We start from the raw sequence: 22,930 nt of genomic DNA, 5'->3' as shown, positions 1-22,930 counted from the left end.
ATACTCCGAGAGGTGTGATCACCAGCCACCTCATCTCAACTCAGGGTGTAACTAAGGCAACACATAAAGAAAGTCAGCACTTCCCATGGTCCTTTGCGCCACCCCTTTAAGCAGTGCAACACTATGCTGTAGTGTGGTAACAGAGCTATTAGTCATTACTAAAGGCAGGCATCTAAACTGAAGTGGTTAAAAATAAAGAGGATATACATAAATGTGGGTAAAGGTGAAGGATGATGAAATGAAGCTCATGACATTAGTAACATTGAGATACATCAGGTAATGCAATGATAATTATATCATAAAATATATTTCTGGAATCTAGCTTTTGATAAACTTAAACTGCACAGGGAATTATTTTCAAATAGATACTCAAATACTATTGTATTGATTTACTTCCTGTAGTGCTACTTGTAATTAAAATATATTAAAAATACTATTGGGAAACTTACCGCGTTCCAGGTATTCATTTATGTAGTATTATTCATTTAACCCATGATTTTCTCACAGTGAAGTCAGAGCACTGCTCCCACTGTGTAGCACTGGCTTGCAACTTGATTACTGATATGGATATTGATACTATTAGAGATTTAAATATCAAAGAAAACACAAAAACAAGATCACAAACACAAACTTGCACATAATGTCTTCCGAAAATGTACACAGCGTTTGGATGCAGCTGAGATCAATTCTAGCAACTTGTATCCCACAACTGGATAAAGCAGTGGTAAAGATACAGTTGGGAACTACTGACATTTGTGTTTTTAGTTCATTTATTTTGTTTACACGCTTTGGCTGTTTTAGTCATTTTATCAGTTTAGGCTGTCCCCCTTTTCTTTTCTTTTTATTTTCTTTTATTTTTTTACCGTTTCAACTGTTCCATTAATTCAGACACCTTCTCTGACTTGATGGTGACATCTAGTGGTCTTTGTGAAACAATTCCTTTTCCCAGTCAAAGCATCAAAAGAGAATGTGATAATTACATATTTATTTTCTTATTATTATTATTATTAAATAATCTTTCGTCATTTTCATGTTTGAAACATGCTTCCCCCCATACTCCGTGAATAAACATAGTTTGTATTTGGGTACTGCGCATGCGCAACACGGTAAAGCCGATTTAAAGACCCCCCCCCCCCCCCAGCCCCTCCTTCCTCTACTTTTCTTCGCGCTCCCGAGCTGTTGCGAGGGGCGATGGAATCGGGGGCGCGCGCGCAGGAAGGCTGATCATCATCATCATCATCGTCGTCGTCGTCGGAGAGGCGTCACGTCACGGATCCGCAGCGACCGACAGAGATGCTGAGGTGACAGGCAGAAGGAGAAAAGGGACGCTCCGGTTCAGACACATTTCCACCAGCCGCTCCTTCCTTTATCCACAAATCACCGAGGCCGTCTCTTCCTATGGACGCTCCGCTCGCGATGGGACTCCGCTCCGCGTCTACGCCGCCGCCGCCTCCTCCTCCTCCTCCTCACACACGGGATTTTTCGTAACCACACCCGGGCGCTTCTTTGGATCAAGGATCGGCAGCGAAGACCCGAGGTAAGGATCCAGACGAGTCCGCATCGCAGCGCCTCTCCCCCCCCCCACACCCCTGTCTGTAAACACCCTCCCCATGTTTTGTCCCCCGCAGCAGAACGCATTCGGCTTGTGATCCTGCATGTTGACACGGCTTTCAGTCTCAGAATAAGGAGACTTCATCCGATGAGCCTGCGTGGCCTGTGGACGGCCAATGTGCGTGGACGCGCCTGAGTAAATCTGCTGTGGCAACCAACTCGCTATGCAACAGCTCTCCACAGCAAAAAAAAAAAAAAAAACCCGGCGTCGGTGTATTGCAGGCGGGATGGATGTGGCGAAGCATCATGCATTGAAATATTACTGCAGCTGGGTGACTGTGACAGCGGTGTTTGTATTTTAACTCTGCTTCACAACAACAGTGGGAACCGCTAATCATTTGAAATGCTCAAACCAAGGGTGGCTGGTCAGGTGGATGCTCCCATGTCCTGGTTTCACCCTTTATGGCTTCTTCTCTCCACATGTGTGACATAAATTGCTTGAAACCAAAGCGTGTGGAGGGGCCTCCCTGTGCTGGCTCCTCTCCAGCTGTCAGATCAGACACTCATTTCATCCAGCAAGTGAGTCTCCCTTTCCTGCTTCCTGAACCAGGCCACGCTGAGATTAGACAGAAAATTGAACAAACATTTAAACATTTTTCCCCTCTTCCTGGACATGTATTATACGGTATACAGCCTTTCGAAGCCGGAGCTGCTTTGTTATTGTGGGAATTATTTTACTCTGAGATGAGTGTGAAGGAGGAATCCTCTGCGTTGGGACCACTCGTTGACATTTCATGATGCTTCGTGCAGCGATAAACTTGCAAGCTTTCCAGCAGACCAAAAGGGCAGAGGCGACATTGAGCTGCAGTCAGCAAATGAAAATCTCACTGCACCATCGTCGCCATGGTGACGCTGGGGTCAGGAGGCGTGATTCATGCATGAGACAGAGCCATGGCTGTCAGATATTGGTTTGATTTTTTTTTGGCCCCGAGTCTGCACATCCTGGGCTTTTTTCCCTCCTCATTGATGGTGACTGGGATTGTAGGAGGAGGAGGAGGAGGAAGAGGATGAAGAGCTGATCACTGCTTTACTGTGAGGCGTTAGATTAGTCACAGTGTCAGCCAAGCCTGGCTTGTGCATCGGTGTGTGCACTTATGCAATGTGTGTACAAGTTTGTGAATGCAGTGTGTTTATGGCCGACTGTATTTCATTGTCTTTCCTGCTGTTTTGGGGAATAACAGAAAAAGGTCAAAGATAGGTCAGGACTCTTGACCTCAGAGTGCATTGGAGGTCAGTGATAGAAACCTGTCCCGTCATCTGTTGTGTTTTCACAGAACAAACGTGGTTTCCTCACATTTTCTCCCTGAATTGTTTCCCCTCATTGAAATTTGAGCAAATTCATCCCTGAGTCATGTTTGACATCTCATCTACCCCGTCAGACATATTCCTGAATCAAAACACTGGAACACGACGTGACCTTGAAGTTCTGACACAGAGGTTATTCAGTCACATTGTTTTCACTCAGTTCAGTCCCTGAAGGGTTGTTTTTTTTTGCACGATTTGTCTCCTCACTGGATTTAATGGCTTGTTCTAAGATATTTGCTTTGTCACTGATTTGAGTCAGTGTATTTCTGTCCTAAACCAAGCAATAAAAACTGAAATTAAGACGTGAAAGCTTTCCAAATGCATCAGTCTTGTCAAGTGCATCGCAGTGGACGCCAATATATTTTAGGAATGAGACTTGCCAAGAAGTATTACTTGGATTTCACTGAATTTTGCACTATTGAATTAGGTCTTCATTTTGATTGTAAGGGACCCTGGAAACAGGAAGCGGCGTTGATACTAGTAAGCTGCTCTGGCTTGTCGTGGTGACCCCTGTTAACGGGAGCAGCTGAATACTATATCAGGTCCTCAGCAGATGAATTTTAATGACTTTAGTGTGGCTATTTATTATTCTTGGCACACACCACTGCCTGATTTTGAGTGTCCTCAGGATATTTCTATACATTATTCATTATTTCAAATGACTAATGTCACAATATTTACGTGTGACCAAATACCTGGAATAAAATATGCAGAAAGCGGCTGGCTACGTGTGAAGGCGGGCCGTCCGACCATCTGAACCTATACCTCTTTGTTTTTAAAATCACCAGTTAGAATAAAAAGCGTTTTTTAGACTTTGGGGGGGAAATGTGTGTACCCTGAATGGAGAATATGCTAACTTTACAACCAAAGCCTCCCCAGGATCAACCTGGATTCAAACCAGACACCTTGTTGCTGCAACGACACAGCGCCGAGCACTACACGTTATGAGCAATTCCCTTTTCTTTTGCTCACAAATCTGAAAATATACTTACCCATCGCACTTGTATGTAAAATGGAGTTAGTTGGCCAAAGGTCCTGTCCCACAACGTTAATTTAAATAACAAATACTTGGTGGATTTCTCCCATGTGGTCAAGCAGATCCAGAGTTGACCTTGTTCCTTTGTGGTGCTTGTTTTTTTTTTTTTCCATCCAACAAGAATAATTTTTAAAGCTGACAGTTTATGATCTCTGTAAAACATAGTTTTGATCAACTATCCAACAGTAAATCATCCCAAAATAAATGAAAGTTGTGCTTCCTCAGCACGCCATGCTTTGCACAGTTGCTCAGAACTGTTTATATACTTACTGTTGCGTAATAAAAAAGCCCCACGAGTACAGTAGAGCAGCCAGTACTAACTGATGATAACTCGGTAGTAAAACAGTACAGCTGGGAGACGATACAGTAAATAAACGGAGGCTTGTTTTCCGGAGGCGTGTCTTGTGAACTCTTCATTTGTTTGTCGGATCGGCGCAGCTTCACCTTGGTGTCACCGAACTCCCGGGCCTTCGCCCGGGGTCACGTTTCATGCTCGTCATTTTACCGTTCTCTGTCTCGCCCATCTCTCAACCTTACACAGGTGCATGATGGGATTGATTGTCTCCTTGATGTCGGGATCACGGCCTGTAACCAAATAGCATTTTGAAGGCTGGTTGCATAACCGTAGATGCCTTGCGCGGCGTGCGCTGAATGATGAATCAAAGGCGGGCTTTGCTGTGAGCGTTTGAAGGCAGACTGGAGGATGTTAGCGGCGCGTGTTCTCCTGGGAAATGCTTATCTATGACACGGATGTTGTATAATGCAGGAACGTAGACGCAGCTTTTCCAAGGGAAATACTGTTTGAACCCTTCCTTATAGAGATACGTTTGTTTTTCTTGTGAAGTGAGTTCGTAACAGGAATTTATCAGCAGCGATTCCAACCGGAATCGCCTTGTATAAAATTCTTATAAATAGCTACCCAATACTTACAATATATATTCCTCCATTGGAAGGCAGAAATTCTCGTAGCCTCGTAGAAGAGTCATGGAGATGGCTGGTTTGAAAGTACAGGAGGAGAGATGAAGGGAAATGATCTGCTGCGACCGATGAAGGAAGGAGACAGCAGACAAAGAAGGGTCGCTTGATGAAAATTGTACAAACACAAAATGGGGTTTTAACAGCAGATCATATTTTTTCATTAGTATTTTGTAGTTGAGTACTTACCGATTGGTGAAAACTGTGGCTAATTTCTTTTTATGGAACAAGTACTTCACCAATAAAGCTGATTCTAATCATCGTGAGACATTCTGAAATGTTACTCTTGTTATGATGCGTGGAGCTATACGCCTTAGACACATAAATGTTTCTATATTATGAGGCTATCGTGATGCAGATTTATCTTGCAATGAATCAGGAATAACCACAGAGCAAATTAATAAAATGCATTCTTATAGTTGAGAATGATTAATCAGTGCATCTATACCAAACATGGGGTTACATGTTAATTTGGTTTCAAAATAATCCTATGAAAATGTCCTTTATGCCAAAATTGTTACCAAACCAGAGCTGAATATTGAGTCACCCAACTTTAAACCGCACTTCTCCTTATATCTAGTGGTGTTTTCTTAATATCATGTTCTCCCTGGCTGAGAAGATAAATGACCAACAAAGAGTTCTCCTTTGGATGAATTCTCTTTGTAATTTAAGACGTAGGACTTTTGCCTGTGAGACGGCGGGGAGCGTTTGTCCAGAAGGACAGCTGCAGGCAGCAGGTGTGGCAGCTGCTGCCATGCCTGAGCACCAGAAAGCCCCGTCTATCAACACTCCGCTTTATCTTTCAGCCGGTGCGACTGTCATGTTTTTACAGAAACCCTTCACGTTTGCCCGTCGGTGTGTGTCTGCAGGGTTCTCCTCATGCCCGGCCCAGTGTGAGGCTGCTGGTCGAGGGGGAGGAAGCAGTGAGGACAGCGTCCCCGATCCGCTGACGGGATGAGCGGGGGAGCGGAGCAAGCCGACATCCTAAGCGTGCTCTCACTGGTCAAAGAACGATGGAAAGTGGTAGGTGGCGTGTGTGTGTGTGTGTGTGTGTGTTTTTTTCTTTTTTTATAACTACAATAGATGGTGTGTTCATGGCTCCATCGCTGTCTGCTCCGAGCTCCGCCGATGCCTCTACAAACAATCACTCTTTGTTCCAGCAGTGCTCTCCTCTGCGTCTGAGTTCCTGTGCATTGCCTTTAAGTCTCTCACCTCTGGGTGAGACAGTTTGGGGTTGTGTCTTTTTGTCCAGGTTGTGCTGCTGCAGTATAGGAGATCCAAAAATAGCCCATCTAGCTATTTGTGGCAGTGCAGTGTGCTATAGGCAGCAGCAGCAGCAGCGGCAGCGTTCCCCGAGGGCCCGTGGCTCCGACTGCTGTGCCAGCCCGAGCGCCATGTGAGGTTTTTCCGCCTAACTGGCAGGCTGGCACCACTTCCTGTCTTCTAAGGAGCAGGAGTTACATAAGCACGCTGCAGCTAATCCCGCGTCTTCGGCTCCGAGTGCGACACAAAACTCTCGTGTGTGCCGTGCATGGAGGACAGTGAAGGACACGCGGGAGCTTAGAGGGAAATTAAAGCTCTCGTAGTGCAGGGAGGTGAGCGTGCAGGGCTAGAGCAGAAGTCAGAGCACGATGAGAAAGTGGAGTAGAGGAGGAATGCTGGGAAAATCCATCCTTTGAAGGAGAACAGGCTGCAAAAATGTTGACTTCTGACAGTGAAAATGCTTTCAATATTTCTGTGGTATTTGTCACAATGAATGGCCCAATATAGTAGAAAACGTCAACAATCAGCAGCCATGTCACTCTGTTGGTTTTGATTTCTATTTAATCATTGATTTGTGACACTATTTGTCATATTATGCTTAAATACAGCAATGCATAGCCTCAGCTGGCCAGCTGAAATCTAGCTTGAAAGAATAAGACAAGAGCAAAATAACAGTCAAGAAAAATCTTTTATTTTCCTGTTTTTTGCTTTTACATTTTCATATTTAGAGAAATTTAGGAAATATGCATGCTCATATTGTTATAAATGTTGACCATTGTGAAATACACATGGTTAAACTGAATGTTGTTGTTGACATCTGAAAATATGAAATATGCTCAGCATTCGTATTTCTTGGTATGTACACTATTTATTATCATTGTCAAGAATTTCTTCCTGAGATTAAAGAAGTGTTTGTATTTTGTTCTCCAGCTGCATATAATTCCCACATAATTTATAACTTATCTTGTCTTCTTTTATTTTATCTTATCTTATCTAGATTGAAATGGTTTACTTTGGGTTTCCTACTAACTAAATAGAGACCGGAAAACATTACTTTATCTAACTCAGGGCCACAGAATGCTGGAGGAAATATAGAAAATAGACAGAGGTTATACTATGTATAGATCACTGGTACATCGCAGAGTAAACAGATACAGAAAATCTCACATACTGTAGAGAAAAATCTGTGCACCGTGCAGTCTCGTAAACTGAAATTGGCAGCGAAACTGCAGTGCAATAAAACTGAAATACAAATTAAGAATACAAATACCTAAATAAAATACAGTAGGTGTCAAAAAAGATCAATAAATTAATAGGAATATGATAAAGTAAGCAATGAAATGCAGAAAAAAAAATAAAGAAATAAGCGTGCAGCTTTAGGAGAAATTACAGAGTAGAGCTCTGAAAGGTTTGTTGTTATATTGTCAGAGACAACGACTACAGGTGCAACTTTTTGTCTTTTCGCTGTATTTTATATCAATAATATGGACTTTATGAGGAGATTTTCATAATTTTTTGTTATAATTGTTTTGTGAAGATAATATATACTCTTCGGCACAACCAAGTAAAGCTTTAAAGTTTTAATCTAAATGTCATTATAGCACTATTTTACCAGTCCGGCCCACTCAGAATGAAATTGAGCTGTTAGTGGTCCCTGATCTTGCGGTTTATTCCCTTTACCTTTCCTATTGCGTGTTTGATTCTCCCTGACGCTCTCATCCTGACTCTCTCCCTCCAGGTGAAGAAGATCGGGGGCGGCGGGTTCGGGGAGATCTACGAGGCGCTGGACCTGCTGACGCGGGTCAGCGTCGCTCTGAAGGTGGAGTCTGCCCAGCAACCCAAACAGGTGCTGAAGATGGAGGTGGCCGTGCTGAAGAAGCTCCAGGGTGAGTCGAAATGGATTCACTGGATTCAGTTACTGGAGCCGATCGATCCTGGGTGACACAGTGACCTATTGAGTCGCCCCGAATGCGGATATTGTGTGTATCAGTATCATCAGGCAGAGCGAAAGATGTGATCCTACAAAAAAAGAAGGTTTTTTTTTTTTAAGGGTTTATTCTCCACGATCCAGGAAATGTCAGACTTGTAGAAAATGCCTTTATGCATCGACCAGATAGGTCATCTGAGTTGGGGTTAGAAAATAATGTGGGCTTTTATTTTTTTAACCTTAACCCAGCTTGAGACTCTGCTTCCGTTTTTATTGTTGCCATTTCATTGTTTTATTGCTCACACCTTTTGCTTTTAGGTTTTTATGTCTATTTTTGTGCAGCACTTTGTTGCAGCGGCAGTTGTTCTTAAAGTTCTTTATAAAGTTCAGTTCAGCACAGTCTGTTCGGTTTCTGCAGCAGAGAAAAACACCAGTGTTGTTGTTGCTGTTGAATTTGACGTCTTCGGTTTGAACGCTATTAAAGGGCTGTTACAGAGCAGGTGCATGGTTCTGTGCTGGGACACCCCAGAAAAACAGGATAAACACCACAGGAATCCTTAGGGGAGGGGGTGTCAAACAATTTTACTCCTTTACCTCTTTTTTAACTGTCTTTTCCTTCCTGCCTTTAAACCACCACACCTTTGTTCTCCTCCCCCCTGAGGAGAAAATCAATGGGCCTGGATCATGTTTGCTGTCTAATGGCTTCAGCCTGAAGCATCACGGTCGTGTTGCGTCCTCGGGGGAGTCAGCATGTAACTTGAGGCGGGCTGAACTCTTAAACCCCCCCCAAAACATTGCTGACCCGTCCGCCCAGCTATAAAGAGTATATATCGACCCACGGCTTCAATATATGAATCATGGGTCACATTGGGCCTCACAGTAAATTCAAATGAATTTGGTGACAGAATTTTTTATATATTAGTTCCTGATCCTACCGGTGCAGCAATATGCTCTCGTAGATTAACACACATAGAAAAGACCTGGCGTTGTGACTTTAAATGAGCATTAAAGTCTGACAGAAAAGCTGCTGAAATGAGGGCAGTGAAATGTGGACACACACACACACACACACACACACACACACACACACACACACACACACACACACACACCCCCTCAAATGATGTGGCAAATGTCAAGTACGGCGACGTCACCCTCTGCTCGCTCTCCTCTCAGGTAAAGACCACGTCTGTCGCTTCGTCGGATGCGGCCGCAATGACCGCTTCAACTACGTGGTGATGGAGCTTCAGGTTAGTGCCGGCGGAGGAAGACGTCGCTTTTTTTAACCTGCCGTGAGACGTCAACCCACTGATGAAAGTCTTTTATGATTTTGTTGTGTGTGATGAGGATTTCCTGCTTTTCCTGTTTTTTTTGTGGTTAAAAACTTTGACTGCATGCTGTTCAAGACCAGCAAAATAACAGATAATATGCACAGAAAGAAGTGATTTAATTTTGGGTGAGATCTGGATCCAAAAGAAAAACATTCGGTATAGTATAGGACTTCATTTTTTAACCTTTGTTGCAACAAAAGAATAATCTAACGAGGGCAAATTTATTTGTCATTAGTCATAAAATGTTTTTCTCGTTTTCCATTCCGATCTCAACAGCTGGTAAAAATTAACATTTTATAATGCGAACCTTTGGGAAGGCAGGATTTCAGCGAGCGATCAGGGCCTGGGGGGATGTGATGAGGCTCAAACTCGGTGATTAGGGGCTCATCCTCCCACACTTTGAGAACTCTCAGCTGAGAGATCGCATTTCTGTCTCTTGCTGTCCTCAGTTATTCTATCGAAGTTGTTTACCAGAAAGCCTGACGAATAAATAAGCCAAATAAATATTTAAAAAATGTCTAAATATACTGCTGCGTGTGAATAATTAATCTTCTTGCATACATTAGAATAAAGTAGACGTAGAAGGAAATAAACACGCTATATATCTGGGTTTTAAAGACTGACTGTAGATCTGCAGAGAAACGTGTTGAAAGCTACGGTAAGTGGATGGAGGGAGGCTGTTGACGATGGGAGGGACAGAAACTGTGGACAGAGTTGTGCTGCGGTGATGCAGAGAGATAAATAAAAGTGAAACTCATCTGAAAGTAGGAACCACGACTCCACCGTGTGGTCTCACTGTGATATTTTTCGGCGTTTCTGTTCGGTATTTCAGGGTCGAAATCTGGCCGACCTACGGAGAAGTATGAGCCGGGGAACATTCAGCATCAGCACCACCCTGCGGCTGGGACGGCAGATCCTGGAGGCCATCGAGAGCATCCACTCCGTCGGCTTCCTGCATCGAGACATCAAACCGGTGCGTCGGTTTCTGTTGTCAGCATCGGTTTCGGACTTTATTACTTTTGTTCCATCTGTTCATCTCTTGCAGATCGGAATATTATTTTTCAGTATTGTTTGTGTTACTCAGTTTTAATTATCGGCTGCTTGTATAGTTGCTGACTCAGCGTTAAGTTGGCTCAGCATGAGTGTTGGATAAATGCCCAGAAATCACTGAATGTAAATATTGTTTGTCTCATGTGCTGCTGCATTAAATCATATTTTACTAATGGAGTGCATTTATCACCCGAGAGCTCTTGCAACATGTATTACATTTTTATTGCGTGGTATTTCACACACAATCAGATTTTCTATCCACCGTTTCCTCATGTGTTTGTCCCCTTGTTTCTCCTGCAGTCCAACTTCGCCATGGGTCGCTTCCCCAGTACCTGTCGGACCTGCTACATGTTAGACTTTGGGTTAGCTCGCCAGTTCACCAACTCCTGCCAGGAGGTCAGACCGGTAAGTACCCAAGAATCTTATTTTATTGTAATTTCTCAATACATCATCTGCTCACAGCTAAACAACAGCAGGACTGAATCAGCAATAAAATGGTGAACTCAGTGGATCAAGCAACGTGATCTGTCTTCATTTTACAGCCCCGTCCGGTGGCAGGGTTCAGAGGAACAGTCCGATATGCATCTGTCAATGCACACAAGAATAAGGTCAGTGGAAAAAAAAAAAAAAAAAAGCTATGATGATGATTTTATATGTTCGTTTATATACTGCATTTGTTTGGCTTTTCAGTTTTATATTTTTGTCACGTTCTATTGACAGCTCAATATTTGCTGCTACCGTCAGTAAAGAAGTGGGTGTTATTTTACAGGAAATGGGTCGACACGATGACCTGTGGTCTCTCTTCTACATGCTGGTGGAGTTTCTGGTCGGCCAGTTGCCGTGGAGGAAGATCAAGGACAAAGTGAGGAAGACTGAAGCCTCGCCAGCCCTCTCCAAAAACCTCTAAGTAACGAGGAATAACACACAAATGCTATTTTCTTATTATTCTCAGGAACACGTGGGGAAACTGAAAGAGACTTACGACCACCGTCTGATGTTAAAACATTTGCCAGCGGAGTTTGGTGTTTTCTTGGAACACATCTCAAGTCTCGACTACTTCACCAAGCCAGACTACCAGGTAATGCCACAATCTGAGTCGTGTTTTTATGACGGTATTACCAGTCATCTGTGAGCCTTGTTGTTATTGAAATGGTTTTGAATGGAACTTAACTGAATAAACAAGAAACCACAGTTCCTCAGAGCAAGGCAGTTGTGCCTAACAGCAGGATATTATTAGAGGATATCAGGGTGTATTTGCGACAGCTCTGATAAATATTCAGGGGCAAAGCCAAGCGGAGGTATAAAAGTGAAGGAAAATCTTTAAAATGACACTCTAAAAAATGTAAGTCAATGAAAAGGCTTAAAAATTGAATTTAATGTGTCTTGCTGCTGCATTCTGAACAGCTTGTGGTTGGTTTACTCCTTGAAATGTCAACAGAATTATCTAAAAGAGATCAGTTGTGTCTATGATGAGGACAGTCAAAAATATAGTGGCTGACGGCTCCTACTCTTTTTTTTTTTTTTTTTTTTTTTTGAGGTAACTGGATTTTTCAACAATGGGCAGGTCTCAAATAATACTGAGCTTTTGAAAGTATTGAGAAGCTCATGTCACAAATGTCATTCTGTTGAATCTTTTGATATACTTAGAGGTCCTGTAGTTCACTGAAACTGAGTTTGCTTGCTTTTTGGAAATGTTACATTTTTCCCGTCTGTCTTGCTGTCTGAGAGTTGTAGTTTTGAGATGTACACCTGAAAATCCTGTGTGCGGCAAAAGGCTAGAAGTATAACAACAAATCGTAGGTTCTGCTGTATAATAATCATTTTCTCGATTGATGAGTTCAGGTGTTTTGAACTGTCTTGAATCTAAAATCATAAAATCACTTCCTTTTCTTAATGGAATCTGGACTTCTGTGTTGTTGTTGTAGCTGCTGATGTCAGTGTTTGACAACAGCATGAAAACCTACAATGTTGTTGAGAATGACCCCTATGATTGGGAGAGAACCAGCACAGATGGCACCCTGACGATCAGTGCCAGTGCTACAACGCCGCAACATCACACCCGCCTCACTCCGGCACACATGGGGTACGTTTGTAATCAATGTGCAGAATATTCCCGTGTGTTTTAGTTGAATAAATACAAGAGATGACAAATTAACTTTTTGTTTTTTTCCGTGTTAACAAAGTTGTACACTTGAGTCTTTTTATAGCTTCAAACGGAGTAATGTATGCACCGTTGGTTGTTGCAGCATGGCGAACGCCTCCTTGATCCCTGGCGACCTCATGAGAGAGAATACAGACGAGGTTTTGCAGGATGAGCAGCTCAGTGACGTGGAGAACAACCCCGCTCCGGAACGCCTGCCGGGATCTCCCCTCCATCAACACCGCAACCAGGAGGCGGATGTCTGGGAGGAGCTGGATCGCAATCGGAACCGCATCAGAACGGCGGTTTGGAAGGTGTGTAATGACGAGCAAAAAGTGTCAGCATAAAAATGTGGGATTCTGAGCGGGAGTACTCTCTCGCGGGATCAAGTGAACATTTTGAATGAATTTATGCCAGTCATGAGTGTTTTACAGTCTAAACTGGGCCTCAACAGGCAGCGACAGAGGAGGAACACAGCAACAACCAGGGCAACCAAGGCCACCAGAGCCCCTACGCCGGGCCGAGCCTCGGCTCTCCCGTCAAACTGCCTTCTGAGGTGGTGGCTTCGGATCGAGATGGCCCTCTGCTGAGGAAGCTCCGCAACATCCACAGCTTCGAGCTGGAGAGGAGGCTCGGGCTGGAGTCCAAGCCCAGTCCAGAGCGCTTCCTGGATGGCGGGTGAGTCTTTGGAGTGAAGTTTCTGTGTATCACTGTCCAACACAGGTGCCCCCCAGGGCTCCGTCCTTGGACCGTTGCTTTTTGCGCTTTATTTAAACGATCTTCCCTCAGTAGCTATGCAGTGAAGTTTAGATACAAATGTATACAGATGACACTGTTGTTTACGTGCATGGAAAAGATGCCACCAGTGTGGCTAAGAAATTAACTGACGTTATGGGAAACATCACAAAGTGGCTCACTGAAGCTTCACTCACACTGAATATAAATAAAACTGTGGCAGTGTATTTTACTAAAACTCGATGGCTGAAAATCTTCCCAAGCATTCACGTAAACAACAGTCAAATCAAAGTAGTAGAGGAATTCAAATATCTAGGCCTCATTCTGGATTCAACATTTAGCTTTAAAAAAAATATTAAAAAGGTTTCCAATACTGTAAAGTACAGTCTGTCAGTCTTTAGACATATTAGAAATACATTGACTCATGATGCAGCTTAAATATACCTAGGTTAGATGATTTTCTGTCATATTAACTATTGTATATCATGCTGGTCACAGACAAGTGAAACAACATTGAAACCTTTAAAATCTTTGTATAATCAAGCTGTAAAAGTTCTTGATAAAAAGCCATTAAGATATCATCACTGTCAGATCTTTGAGAAATACAAAATGTTTAACTTTGATAACTTAATTGTGTTTTCCAATGTGCGATTGATTTTTAAAATTGTGAACAACTGTGCACCTCCACCACGGAAAAAATTTGTCCAACTTTGCTCAGAGGTGACAACCAGGATTTGTAGGTCCACAAGCCACAATAAGTGCAGATTGCCGTCACGCGACTGTTCATTCTCACGATCGGCATTCTCAATTAACGGAATCGAACAATGGAATAAACTCCCAGAAGCACTGAAACTATCAAAAGACTTAAGAAACTTCTCTTGCAGCATCAGAGAAAAACTTATTGAGAACCAGCGGTGTTGGCATTGAAATGTGATTGTAATTTAATGTTTTAATGTTTAACGTTTTTTTTAATTTGGGGTATAATTGTACGACTGATCGGAATTGAGTGATGTGCAAGTGTGACTGTAGAACTCTGTGATTGTAGTGCTTTGTATGTTTTATAATTTACCTGCTCAGGGACTCCAGATGGAAATTAGCCAAGGCTAAATCTGGTGTGAAGTGTCTTTAAATAATGTTTTTCACACATTGTCCCTGTGAAATAAACCAATAAAGGAACTAACTAACTATTTGTTTTTTTAATATTCTTTAAATGAGAGAACTGATAGTCTGCGTGTGTCTTTTATCCTTTCAGTTCAGCAAAGCAGCAGCCCGGCACCGAGCACCAGGAGAAGGAGGCCAATGGAGCTGCGGTCATCCCAGTCACTCAGGGTCAAGCCATAAACGCCGGGGAGCGTCCCGATAGGGTCTGGCACTACGACGAGGAGTTCCTGTCTGGTGGCGGTTCTCCCAAGCCAGCTTCTCCTGCATCTCTGGAGCAGGGAGAGGGGGCAGCAAGCAGCGGGGGCTTTGTGGCGCTCAATCTGAGCTCTGGGAGGCAGGACGTGGACTCCAGGGAGTGGGTGATGGTGGAGCGGCCCGGTGGCTCTCCGGGAGCGAAGGCCACCGCCAGCCCTTCAGAGGAGGACGAGGAGCCGGAGGTGCTCCAACCGGAGGAACAGTGTCCCGGTTGGGAAAAGGGCAGCCCGGGCCCGAGCTCCGGCAAAGCTAAACACGAAAGCACGGCCTCCTCCAGGGGAAGCGCAAAAATGGACAAGTTGGAGCTTAGCGTGGGCCCGGTAGGGGCTCTGCCCCCTGTCACTCCCACCAGCCCCGCCGAGGCCCTGGCAGAAGGAGTTCTCACTCAGGTAAGACCTTCAACCGGCAGGTCATATTTCAACATGTCATACATGATACTGACTGTAGTCAGCATTTTACAAAGTTAAAAAGCTGCACAGAGTCAAAAGTTCTAGGTATAGAACTTCAATGCTAGTATCATACACAACCAGAGTGTCACCAGCTGCATCTTGCCGTAGTTCGAAGCTAAATGTTACTGCTTTATGTTTGCTTCCTTCTTCACTCGTGTGTACTTGTTAGTGTAAGTTATTTGTGACACAACTATATACCAGATCACAGCATGGGATAAAGAGAGCTTGTGGCTTTGAAATGCATTTTACTTTGCAACAGGTATGCATATTTTTTTTGCTTCATTTGCAAACATTTGTGTTTGGTTGATTCTTTTACATCTCAAATCAAATCATTTATTTTCTGAATGCATTTTGGTTTGGTCAGCTTAAAAGACCTATTTGCTCTTTTTTTTTTTTTAAATTCCATAACTCCCCAGTTGTCCCATTCGACATTTCATTCTAATCTAAGATTTAACTTGAACTTTGATGGTGTTTACTCGAGTTGTCCAGCAGCTTCTTCATCCTGAAGCTAAGTGAAAGTGCTAAGTGTCCCCTCACTTTCTCCCCACAACCAGAACGACAGCGTCCAGGATGAAACCGTGCTCGGCCTTGCCAGAAACGTCCTACCTCGCCTCTTTCTTCCCTTAAGGGTGTTCCTCAGACTACTGTTATGATCCTCCCGTCGGTTTTACCTGTTCAGAGATCTAAATAGATTTACGTCGCTCTCCCCTCCAGTGCAGCCCGCCTGTCGCACCTCACAGTGCTCCCACCATCCCTCATCCATCTTCTCACTCCCTCACCAGTCTCACGACCCGTCCTCTCTCCACCTCCCCGCTTCTTTTCCCCCTCCCTTCTTTTAGCTCCCCACTTCTCCTCCGTCTCTGCCCGAGGAGATTGTGGCCCGGACATCCAGCCCCATCCCTCTGCGCTCTCCCAGCCCTCACACCCTCCTGACCACCCTGTCGGACCCGCTGCACCACCGCCAGCCGCCCGGCATCAGGCGCAGCCAGTCCGCCGAGCAGCAGCAGCAGCAAGACCGCCCCTCCTCCTCCTCCTCGTGCCACGCCTCCCTACCTCTGCCACCAAACCCCGCCCCCGGCACTCGCTCACCCAGTCGTAGGAAACTACCGGCCATCCCTGCGGGTGCCGCCAACACCAAGTTCCCCTCAGTCATACGCATCACTCGCGCCCAGCTCCAGCAGGTGATGAGCCCATCACTGTCCTGTAAAGAGAGACCTCCATTCTGCTTCCTCAACCTCAGTAGCGACACACCGACTGTTAACATTTTTGTTCTTTCCTTCTTTTTCTTTGTTTTGTTTAAGTTGCTGGTTTTGGCGTGTTTGTTCTTTTTTTGGCTTGCTCTTTGTGTTGCCGTCAGTCAGCTCTCTCCAGAAACCATGAGGGGCATTGTGCAGGCCAGGCAGAGCATGGGTCAGATGTGTCCTTGTGTCTGGACATGTGTTCTTGTGATCTGAATAGGGTGTGTGTTTGTCTGACTGTGGCATGTGTGTTTGGAATGTCGACTCATGACTACAGGTTGCATGGTCTCTTTTGTTTCAGATCGTCTTTGTCCTCTCTATCTTTCTCTTCCTCTCTCTCTCCCTGTATTTGTTCCTCACCCTCTCTTCGCTGAAGCCCCCTGCGAAGTTGCGTGAACGTTTCCTGTCCTACTTGCTGGTTTAGTACTCACAGCTTGACTGACACTGCCATAGCACTTGTGTGTTTCGGTCCGATAATGGTAGCTATGGTATTGCATGCCGTTGCCAAACTAATCACCATTTATTACCCCATCATATAAAATTCTTATCTGTTTACACATCTGCATCAGGCTCTTGCTGTAGCTCTACAGCACAACTCGACATGTTGTAGTCTATCAGCAACAGACCTCTGACAACTAGAATATTATTCCCATCTTTCAAGTGTGCGTTTTTGAATCCAAAATAACACCGTGTGTGTCTTTCTCTTCCCACCCGTGTCTCCGCCTTCCCCCCCCCTCCCTGCAGCTGACAGCTCAGCGTCCCTCTGGGCTGTCCTCCCAGTCGGGGACGGACAGCGCTCCGCAGTGTCTCCTGCTGGAGAGACGCGGTGAAGCAGAGACTGAGGCCCAGCAGGCCCAGGAGAACACGGTCGACCTCAGCTCCCCTCAGGATCATGTGCCCACCCGTCCGGGGACGCCGACGGACCCTCTGGCCGAGACGCTGGCCAATGGAGACGGCCACACCAAAGCCCAAAGCCCCGTGCCAAGCCGCGTGTCTTCCCCGCGTTCACCACGCACACCTCCTCTGCGCTCGCCGTCCTCGCCGCGCTCTCCCCGCTCCCCCCGCTCCCCCCGCAGCCCCGTCCTAGCCAACGGCCACCTCTCCCCTCCAGTCAGCAGCCAAAGTAATGGAGCCGCTCCCAGGTTAAAAGACCCGGAGGATGATTCCGCTCCTGCTCCCTGTGCCACAGAGCCTCAGTTAAACGGAGAGGGTGAAGACGTGAATCAGGCGCGAGATCAGACCACTAGCCCCGCCCCCTCTTCCCCCGCTGCCCCCCGCAAGGATCCCACCCGCAGGCAGAGCCGCATCCCCGTGCTGGAGCCCTCCAGCCTGCTGGAGCTCCCTCCTCCGGGGTCGGCCAAGGAGAAACTCCTGCAGAAGAAAGCCAGCCACCACGGCCCGGTGCCCTCTCCCACAGCCTCGCCGTCCCTCTCCGACAGGCGGGGTCCCATAGTAGCCTCCCTGGCGAGGGACCCGCTGTCCTCCACCTCCGACCGCTCTCAGGACGAGGACTCTCTGATGGGCTCGCGTTCCGACCGCCAGGGGGATGACGCTCCGTCCCTGTCGTCCTCCTCCAGTCCCTTGTCCCGCAAGAGCCGCATCCCTCGTCCTGTTAACTCAACCTCGTCTGCCGAGCAGCTGGCGAACCAGTTCCTGCCACGACCACCTCCTGGAAAGCCACCATGCCGCCCCACTGTGGAGGGCAGGTAAACAGATTGCATCTTTGTAGCATGAACATTCACCATGTAACAAAACCATGCCGGGAACAGCATGAAGACACTCGATTGAAAGAGACCTGCTGTCTTTACCTTTATGCACTTTGTTGTAGTTGGGCCAGATATTTGTCAGATTTAGACTGGATAGCATTTTTGAGCAGTAGAAATTTCCTGATTTCTACACTTTTGACCCCAAAATAAGATAATTTTACACTGTGGTTTGGTTCATTTACAAGGATAAATCATTTTGGGACATTTCATCTTGTTTTCACTGGGATTTTCCGTTCATGTAGTCGTTGAAATGACAACAAATGTTAGACTAGCAGTCATCAGTGTGATCATGGACAGACTTATGAAGTAAAAACAAACATTACGACTATGTTTTGGCCAAAAATCCCAAAAGTAAATCTGTAATACAGAGTGAGCTCCAGTTAAGTCAGATCAACAAGATCACTGTTTATTTAATACAAATCATCTTTGTCCACTCATCTATTTTCTATCCCCACCTTATCCACGTTCATTTCATAGGGGCTTGGGCCAGATATGTTCACCAGTTTCAGTGACGTTGGACAAAATTAGGAGATTCATAATTTAAAGTTTTGTGAAGACTGCATATTAGAGACAAGGCGATACGCTGAGCTACAATGAGTAGTGTGAATATGAAGGTGATAATGATCATTTTAATTAAATTCACTGTATTATATTTCATTTTCCCATCTTTTCAGTCCCTTCAAAGCACATCCAACCTTTCTCTTCTCCGCCCACTCAGGCTCAGGCGCTACCGCATCCGCGCCGGCAGCACCAGTGACTCAGACCTCCTGACCTGCCTGGCTCAGCTGATGCATGGCTCCCGCGGCTCCCCCCTTCACCACCGCTCCTCGGCCGGGCACGGCGGCTCCAGGATGGGCATCTGCAGCCTGACGAGCTCCCCGCACCACCACCGCAGCTCCAGCGCCTCGCCCCGCAGCTCCTCGTCCCTGCAGCGCTCCGTCAGCTCCTCGCCCTCCCGCCACGAGCACCGCGGCGGCGGCGGCGGGGGCTGCCTGGGCCGCAGCCGCTCGCCGCCCAGCTTCTCGGGCTCGCCGCCCCCCCGCCGCTTCTACTCCCACCACCAAGAGACCTGCTGTAGCCGCCAGGCGCGCTCGGGGCCCTTTCACCTGACCAGGGGCAAGGGCTGCAGTCGGGAGGGCAAGTGCTCCAGCAAGCTGAGCAGATAGTTGCCCGTGAGGTGCTGCCGCTGCAGAGGATGGGAAGACTTTGACTGCGATAGGGTCGACACTCGTCATCATAGAAGCCTGTGTCTTCCGCTGTGATCAGAAACATTGCCCTTATTTTGCTGTTAGTCTGAACTTTTCACGTCTCGCTGCTTCCCGGTGTTACGTCCCCTCCCTCCGTCTGCAGGCTGGTTCTGTCATTCATTTATGTGCCCAGCTTTCTTTCAAGTGAAGCTCCAGTGATTTAGGTTCGCACTAAAAGTCGATGGGCTCGTGAGAGAGAGATTTTAAAAATTACTGAGTGGGGAAAGAAAAAACCCCCCAAAAAACTGTACTTAAGTCAATTAAGCTCTAAAAATGCTGGTTCCTGCATTTCTCATTACTCTGTAGCACTTTTCATTACTTCATAATGAAAACGCCACAGAGCATATCATCCAGCAGCTCACTGGCTGATTGACGATGCATAACCGGGAGATTGGACTTCAGTGGTTAATATGACGGAGTGCTTTATTTTAACCAGACGTGCAGCGTGGTCCCAGACAGCGTCTTCACTTTATGCACATCAGCATGTTGCAGGTCGGAAAAGTGAGGCTGCAAAATGAGCGACTTCCTGATGGAAGCAGCGCTACGATGGAAAAATCAATTGTGAGGTGGGTTGGTGGGCACATAAATAAATCACCCTCCTGCCGATCCAGCTTCGAGCCATTCTGCACCACAATATATAGTAACTTTTTAAAGCATATCTGCAGTATTAATGCATTTGAATGATACTGATGGAGTTTCACTGTAGCCGATTACAACTGAGTAAAATATTTGGCTTGAGCTTGACTCAGTTCTCTCTCCTCTGCTTTTGGAGACCGCAGCAGGGTATGACGTTTACTTTATGCTAAATGTGAATGCATAAAGCCAGAATTTGTGTACAGCTGTATTTATTGAGATATTTATTTTGATGCCGAGTAACGCTAGCGACTCCCGCCCCCTCGTGTGTGATCGTGGATGTGTGGTTCTGTGTCACTCGAGGTAGTTTTCAGTGTTTAATCGAAAGGGATTACCTGAAGTGACCCTTTATACAATCAATCATGTGAAGTGCGTGTGGACACACACCTTTTTGTGCCTACTGTGTTACTGAGAGGGAATCCAAGTGTCACTGAATGAAGGGATTACAGGGCAGAGCAGAGGAACTCCGTTTCGATACGCCGGCGGGGGAGGTGCACTTTTCCAGTCGCGGTTATTGTTATTGTATTTGTTGTTGTAGCAGTAGCGAGCATAAAGGACACAAGGTGCATTACTGACGGGTGATGCTCGGACGCAGACGTTCGTCTCAGCCTGTGCCTTGGCACTTTGGGCAGCTTAAGGATTCACTCTGGTGTGTTTGTAATTACACAATAAGGAGCCAAAAAAAACAAGACTCGTGCCAGCAGCTATGAGTTAAACCCTGTTCGTTAGCACTCATTTATGTAGAAGAGGTAGCAACAGAAGCATTTGTAAATCAAATACAGTTTGAGGAAAGAGTAGCTCTCTTTGTGACATGTAGGTCGTATTACCTGTTGTAGCTGTCCTGTGTCCGTATCAGGTCAGTGTTAGAGATAAAACTCTGAGCAAATGTGAATTTCAGACCTCGAAAACCACTTTGTCAAATTCTATAGAAAACGGAGGCCATATGTACATATAATTCTCACACCAAAACGATGCTCCACGCCTCCATGCGCAAGAATGTTTGATTGTACTGAGTTTCTCCTTCGATGGAGAATATCTTTCACATAACTTGCAGTATGTCAGTGCACAAGGCGAAGGAATCAGAGTATTGTTTGTGTTTGATTTTAGTTAGGATTCCTCACTTCGATTCTCCCCCACCACTTCCTCCCACTCCTCTGCTTGTAAGATACTGTAAAATAACCTTGGCTTCCCTCCAGTGCTACTCTTTGCATGCTAGACACAGGAAAAAAACACATTAGAAAAAAAAAAAAACAGGTTCAACTACTGAGTAAAAAGCTGCATATACCACCTAGCGTCACATGGCATTTTATGTTGTGAGGGTTTTAACCTTGCAGGGATTCCATTACCTGTCAGGTGAGCCAATTTAATGTGGATCTATTTATTCTCTTTGAGTAATCTTTAATATTTTTTTTTAAATTCCTCCCACCTAATGTTAGTTTTCTGCACTTCATGCATTGACGTTGAATGACTGTAGCTGGAATATGATAGACTGTGCTTTTAGTAGTGCATATAAGTGACACAATGTACTAAATAACTGAGGTCTTGTACTGAAAGAAAGACTGACATCTCTTAAAATATAGCTTCATATGTGACCGAGGGTAAAGTAAATCGCATTGCCAAACAGATGGATGGATTTCGCTGATGCTTTTTTTTTTTTTGAATAGTTATGGGAGAGTAATGAATGTGCACATTGCTTTGTCGACATCCAACGTGCAGATCCGATCCTGCGGTTCCCTTCGCGAGCCTCACAGAGCAGCTATGATGACTCATCCTGAAGGCAGACAGCGTTCAGTCAGTCAAACGCCTTAATGTCTCTTCTCTGCCCCTCTGTGCATAGTGAGGGATGACTGAGCCTTGTCTGTGTTGGATATCATTCCACTATGAGGCCGAGCCAAGCCTTCCTGTCACTTACCTTGTGTCTGTGAATGGCGAGTGTCTCCACGGTCAATCTACCACCACTGAGATCAAAGCTGTGTGCGAGCTGGAGCGCTCCCCGTTGTCCTGAGCGCGTGGACCATTTCCCGGTTGACCTGTGGAAATGAGCTCATTTCAGGGGTGCGCCATTCGAGGCGTGTTTGTTCGTAGTGTGACTGCTGGGTGCTCTTGAAGAGGGCTGTGCAATTCCTACGTCGCCAGCAATCGATCTTTGAATTCTCCCTCTTTCGACTCTCTATTTCCAGATATTTCAAGCTTTCAAAGTTCAGAACTCTGTTGTGCAGACTTTTAATATATACCTGTAAAATATTCAAAATAATATTTAAATAAAGTCATTATTGTACAACTATAACTTATATGCTAACAGGCATCGGTGAAAGGGACAGACACTAAACAGTGCTGCTGGTTTTAAAAGATAATCAGACTTCTACTCGTGTTTTCTTTTAATTATTATGGCACATGTGTTGTGTGTAGTTCTAGTAACAGTGACACATTATGAATGACATTTTCTTTGTCACTTTTTTTTTTAAAGTGGCTTGCTGATAGACAGTTATGTTTGTAGGAGCTTGTTGGTATTTGTGCTTGAAGGGTGGCCACAAACCAACACAACAAACCCAGCTGTTTTGTTTCATTTACAAAGGTGAGATGGGAACTAATAAAAGCTTTGGCGTGCACGTGTACACACATGGACTATGTGTTCATAGCATAAAAATACTTGACATAAATTATTTATTGTGACATTTGCTAATTTGCCCATTCATCATTTTGACCTAAATTGTTAAGATTTTTTAATGGTTGATATTTTTGTGTTGTAAAGTATGTCTTTGTTTTGAAATGTAACTGTACAGTCTCAAGGAAAGAATGTAACAAGTT

General features: G+C 45.2%; 1 protein-coding gene across 2 annotated transcripts; it reads left to right on the top strand.

Moving 5' to 3' along the window:
- Window positions 1-1,243: 1,243 nt before the first annotated feature.
- On the top strand, window positions 1,244-22,580 carry ttbk2a (tau tubulin kinase 2a). 2 transcript variants are annotated; one of them, XM_030116493.1, is made up of 16 exons: window positions 1,244-1,537; window positions 5,797-5,950; window positions 7,929-8,076; window positions 9,294-9,367; window positions 10,281-10,421; window positions 10,799-10,903; window positions 11,041-11,106; window positions 11,268-11,360; window positions 11,451-11,576; window positions 12,424-12,581; window positions 12,745-12,952; window positions 13,093-13,316; window positions 14,626-15,178; window positions 16,078-16,419; window positions 17,221-18,182; window positions 18,961-22,580. In XM_030116493.1, exons 2-16 carry the CDS (start codon window positions 5,882-5,884, stop codon window positions 19,406-19,408), a joined length of 3,717 nt encoding a protein of 1,238 aa, XP_029972353.1. In that variant the 5' UTR covers window positions 1,244-1,537; window positions 5,797-5,881; the 3' UTR covers window positions 19,409-22,580. The 2 variants fall into 2 exon arrangements, with proteins under 2 accessions (XP_029972353.1, XP_029972354.1); XM_030116494.1 differs by lacking the exon at window positions 16,078-16,419.
- Window positions 22,581-22,930: the final 350 nt, after the last annotated feature.

The sequence above is a fragment of the Salarias fasciatus genome, chromosome 19, assembly GCF_902148845.1.
Source record: "Salarias fasciatus chromosome 19, fSalaFa1.1, whole genome shotgun sequence".
Taxonomy (NCBI): Eukaryota; Metazoa; Chordata; class Actinopteri; order Blenniiformes; family Blenniidae; genus Salarias; species Salarias fasciatus.
Note: the sequence above shows the minus strand (reverse complement) of the source record. Positions and strands in the feature narration are given on the sequence as shown.

Coding starts and splice junctions, on each gene's coding strand:
- ttbk2a (XM_030116493.1), top strand. CDS start 5,882: ATGAGCGGGGGAGCGGAGCAAGCCGACATCCTAAGCGTGCTCTCACTG. Junction 12,953..13,092: donor TCAGAACGGCGGTTTGGAAG/GTGTGTAATGAC, acceptor GGGCCTCAACAG/GCAGCGACAGAGGAGGAACA. Junction 15,179..16,077: donor CAGAAGGAGTTCTCACTCAG/GTAAGACCTTCA, acceptor CCCTTCTTTTAG/CTCCCCACTTCTCCTCCGTC.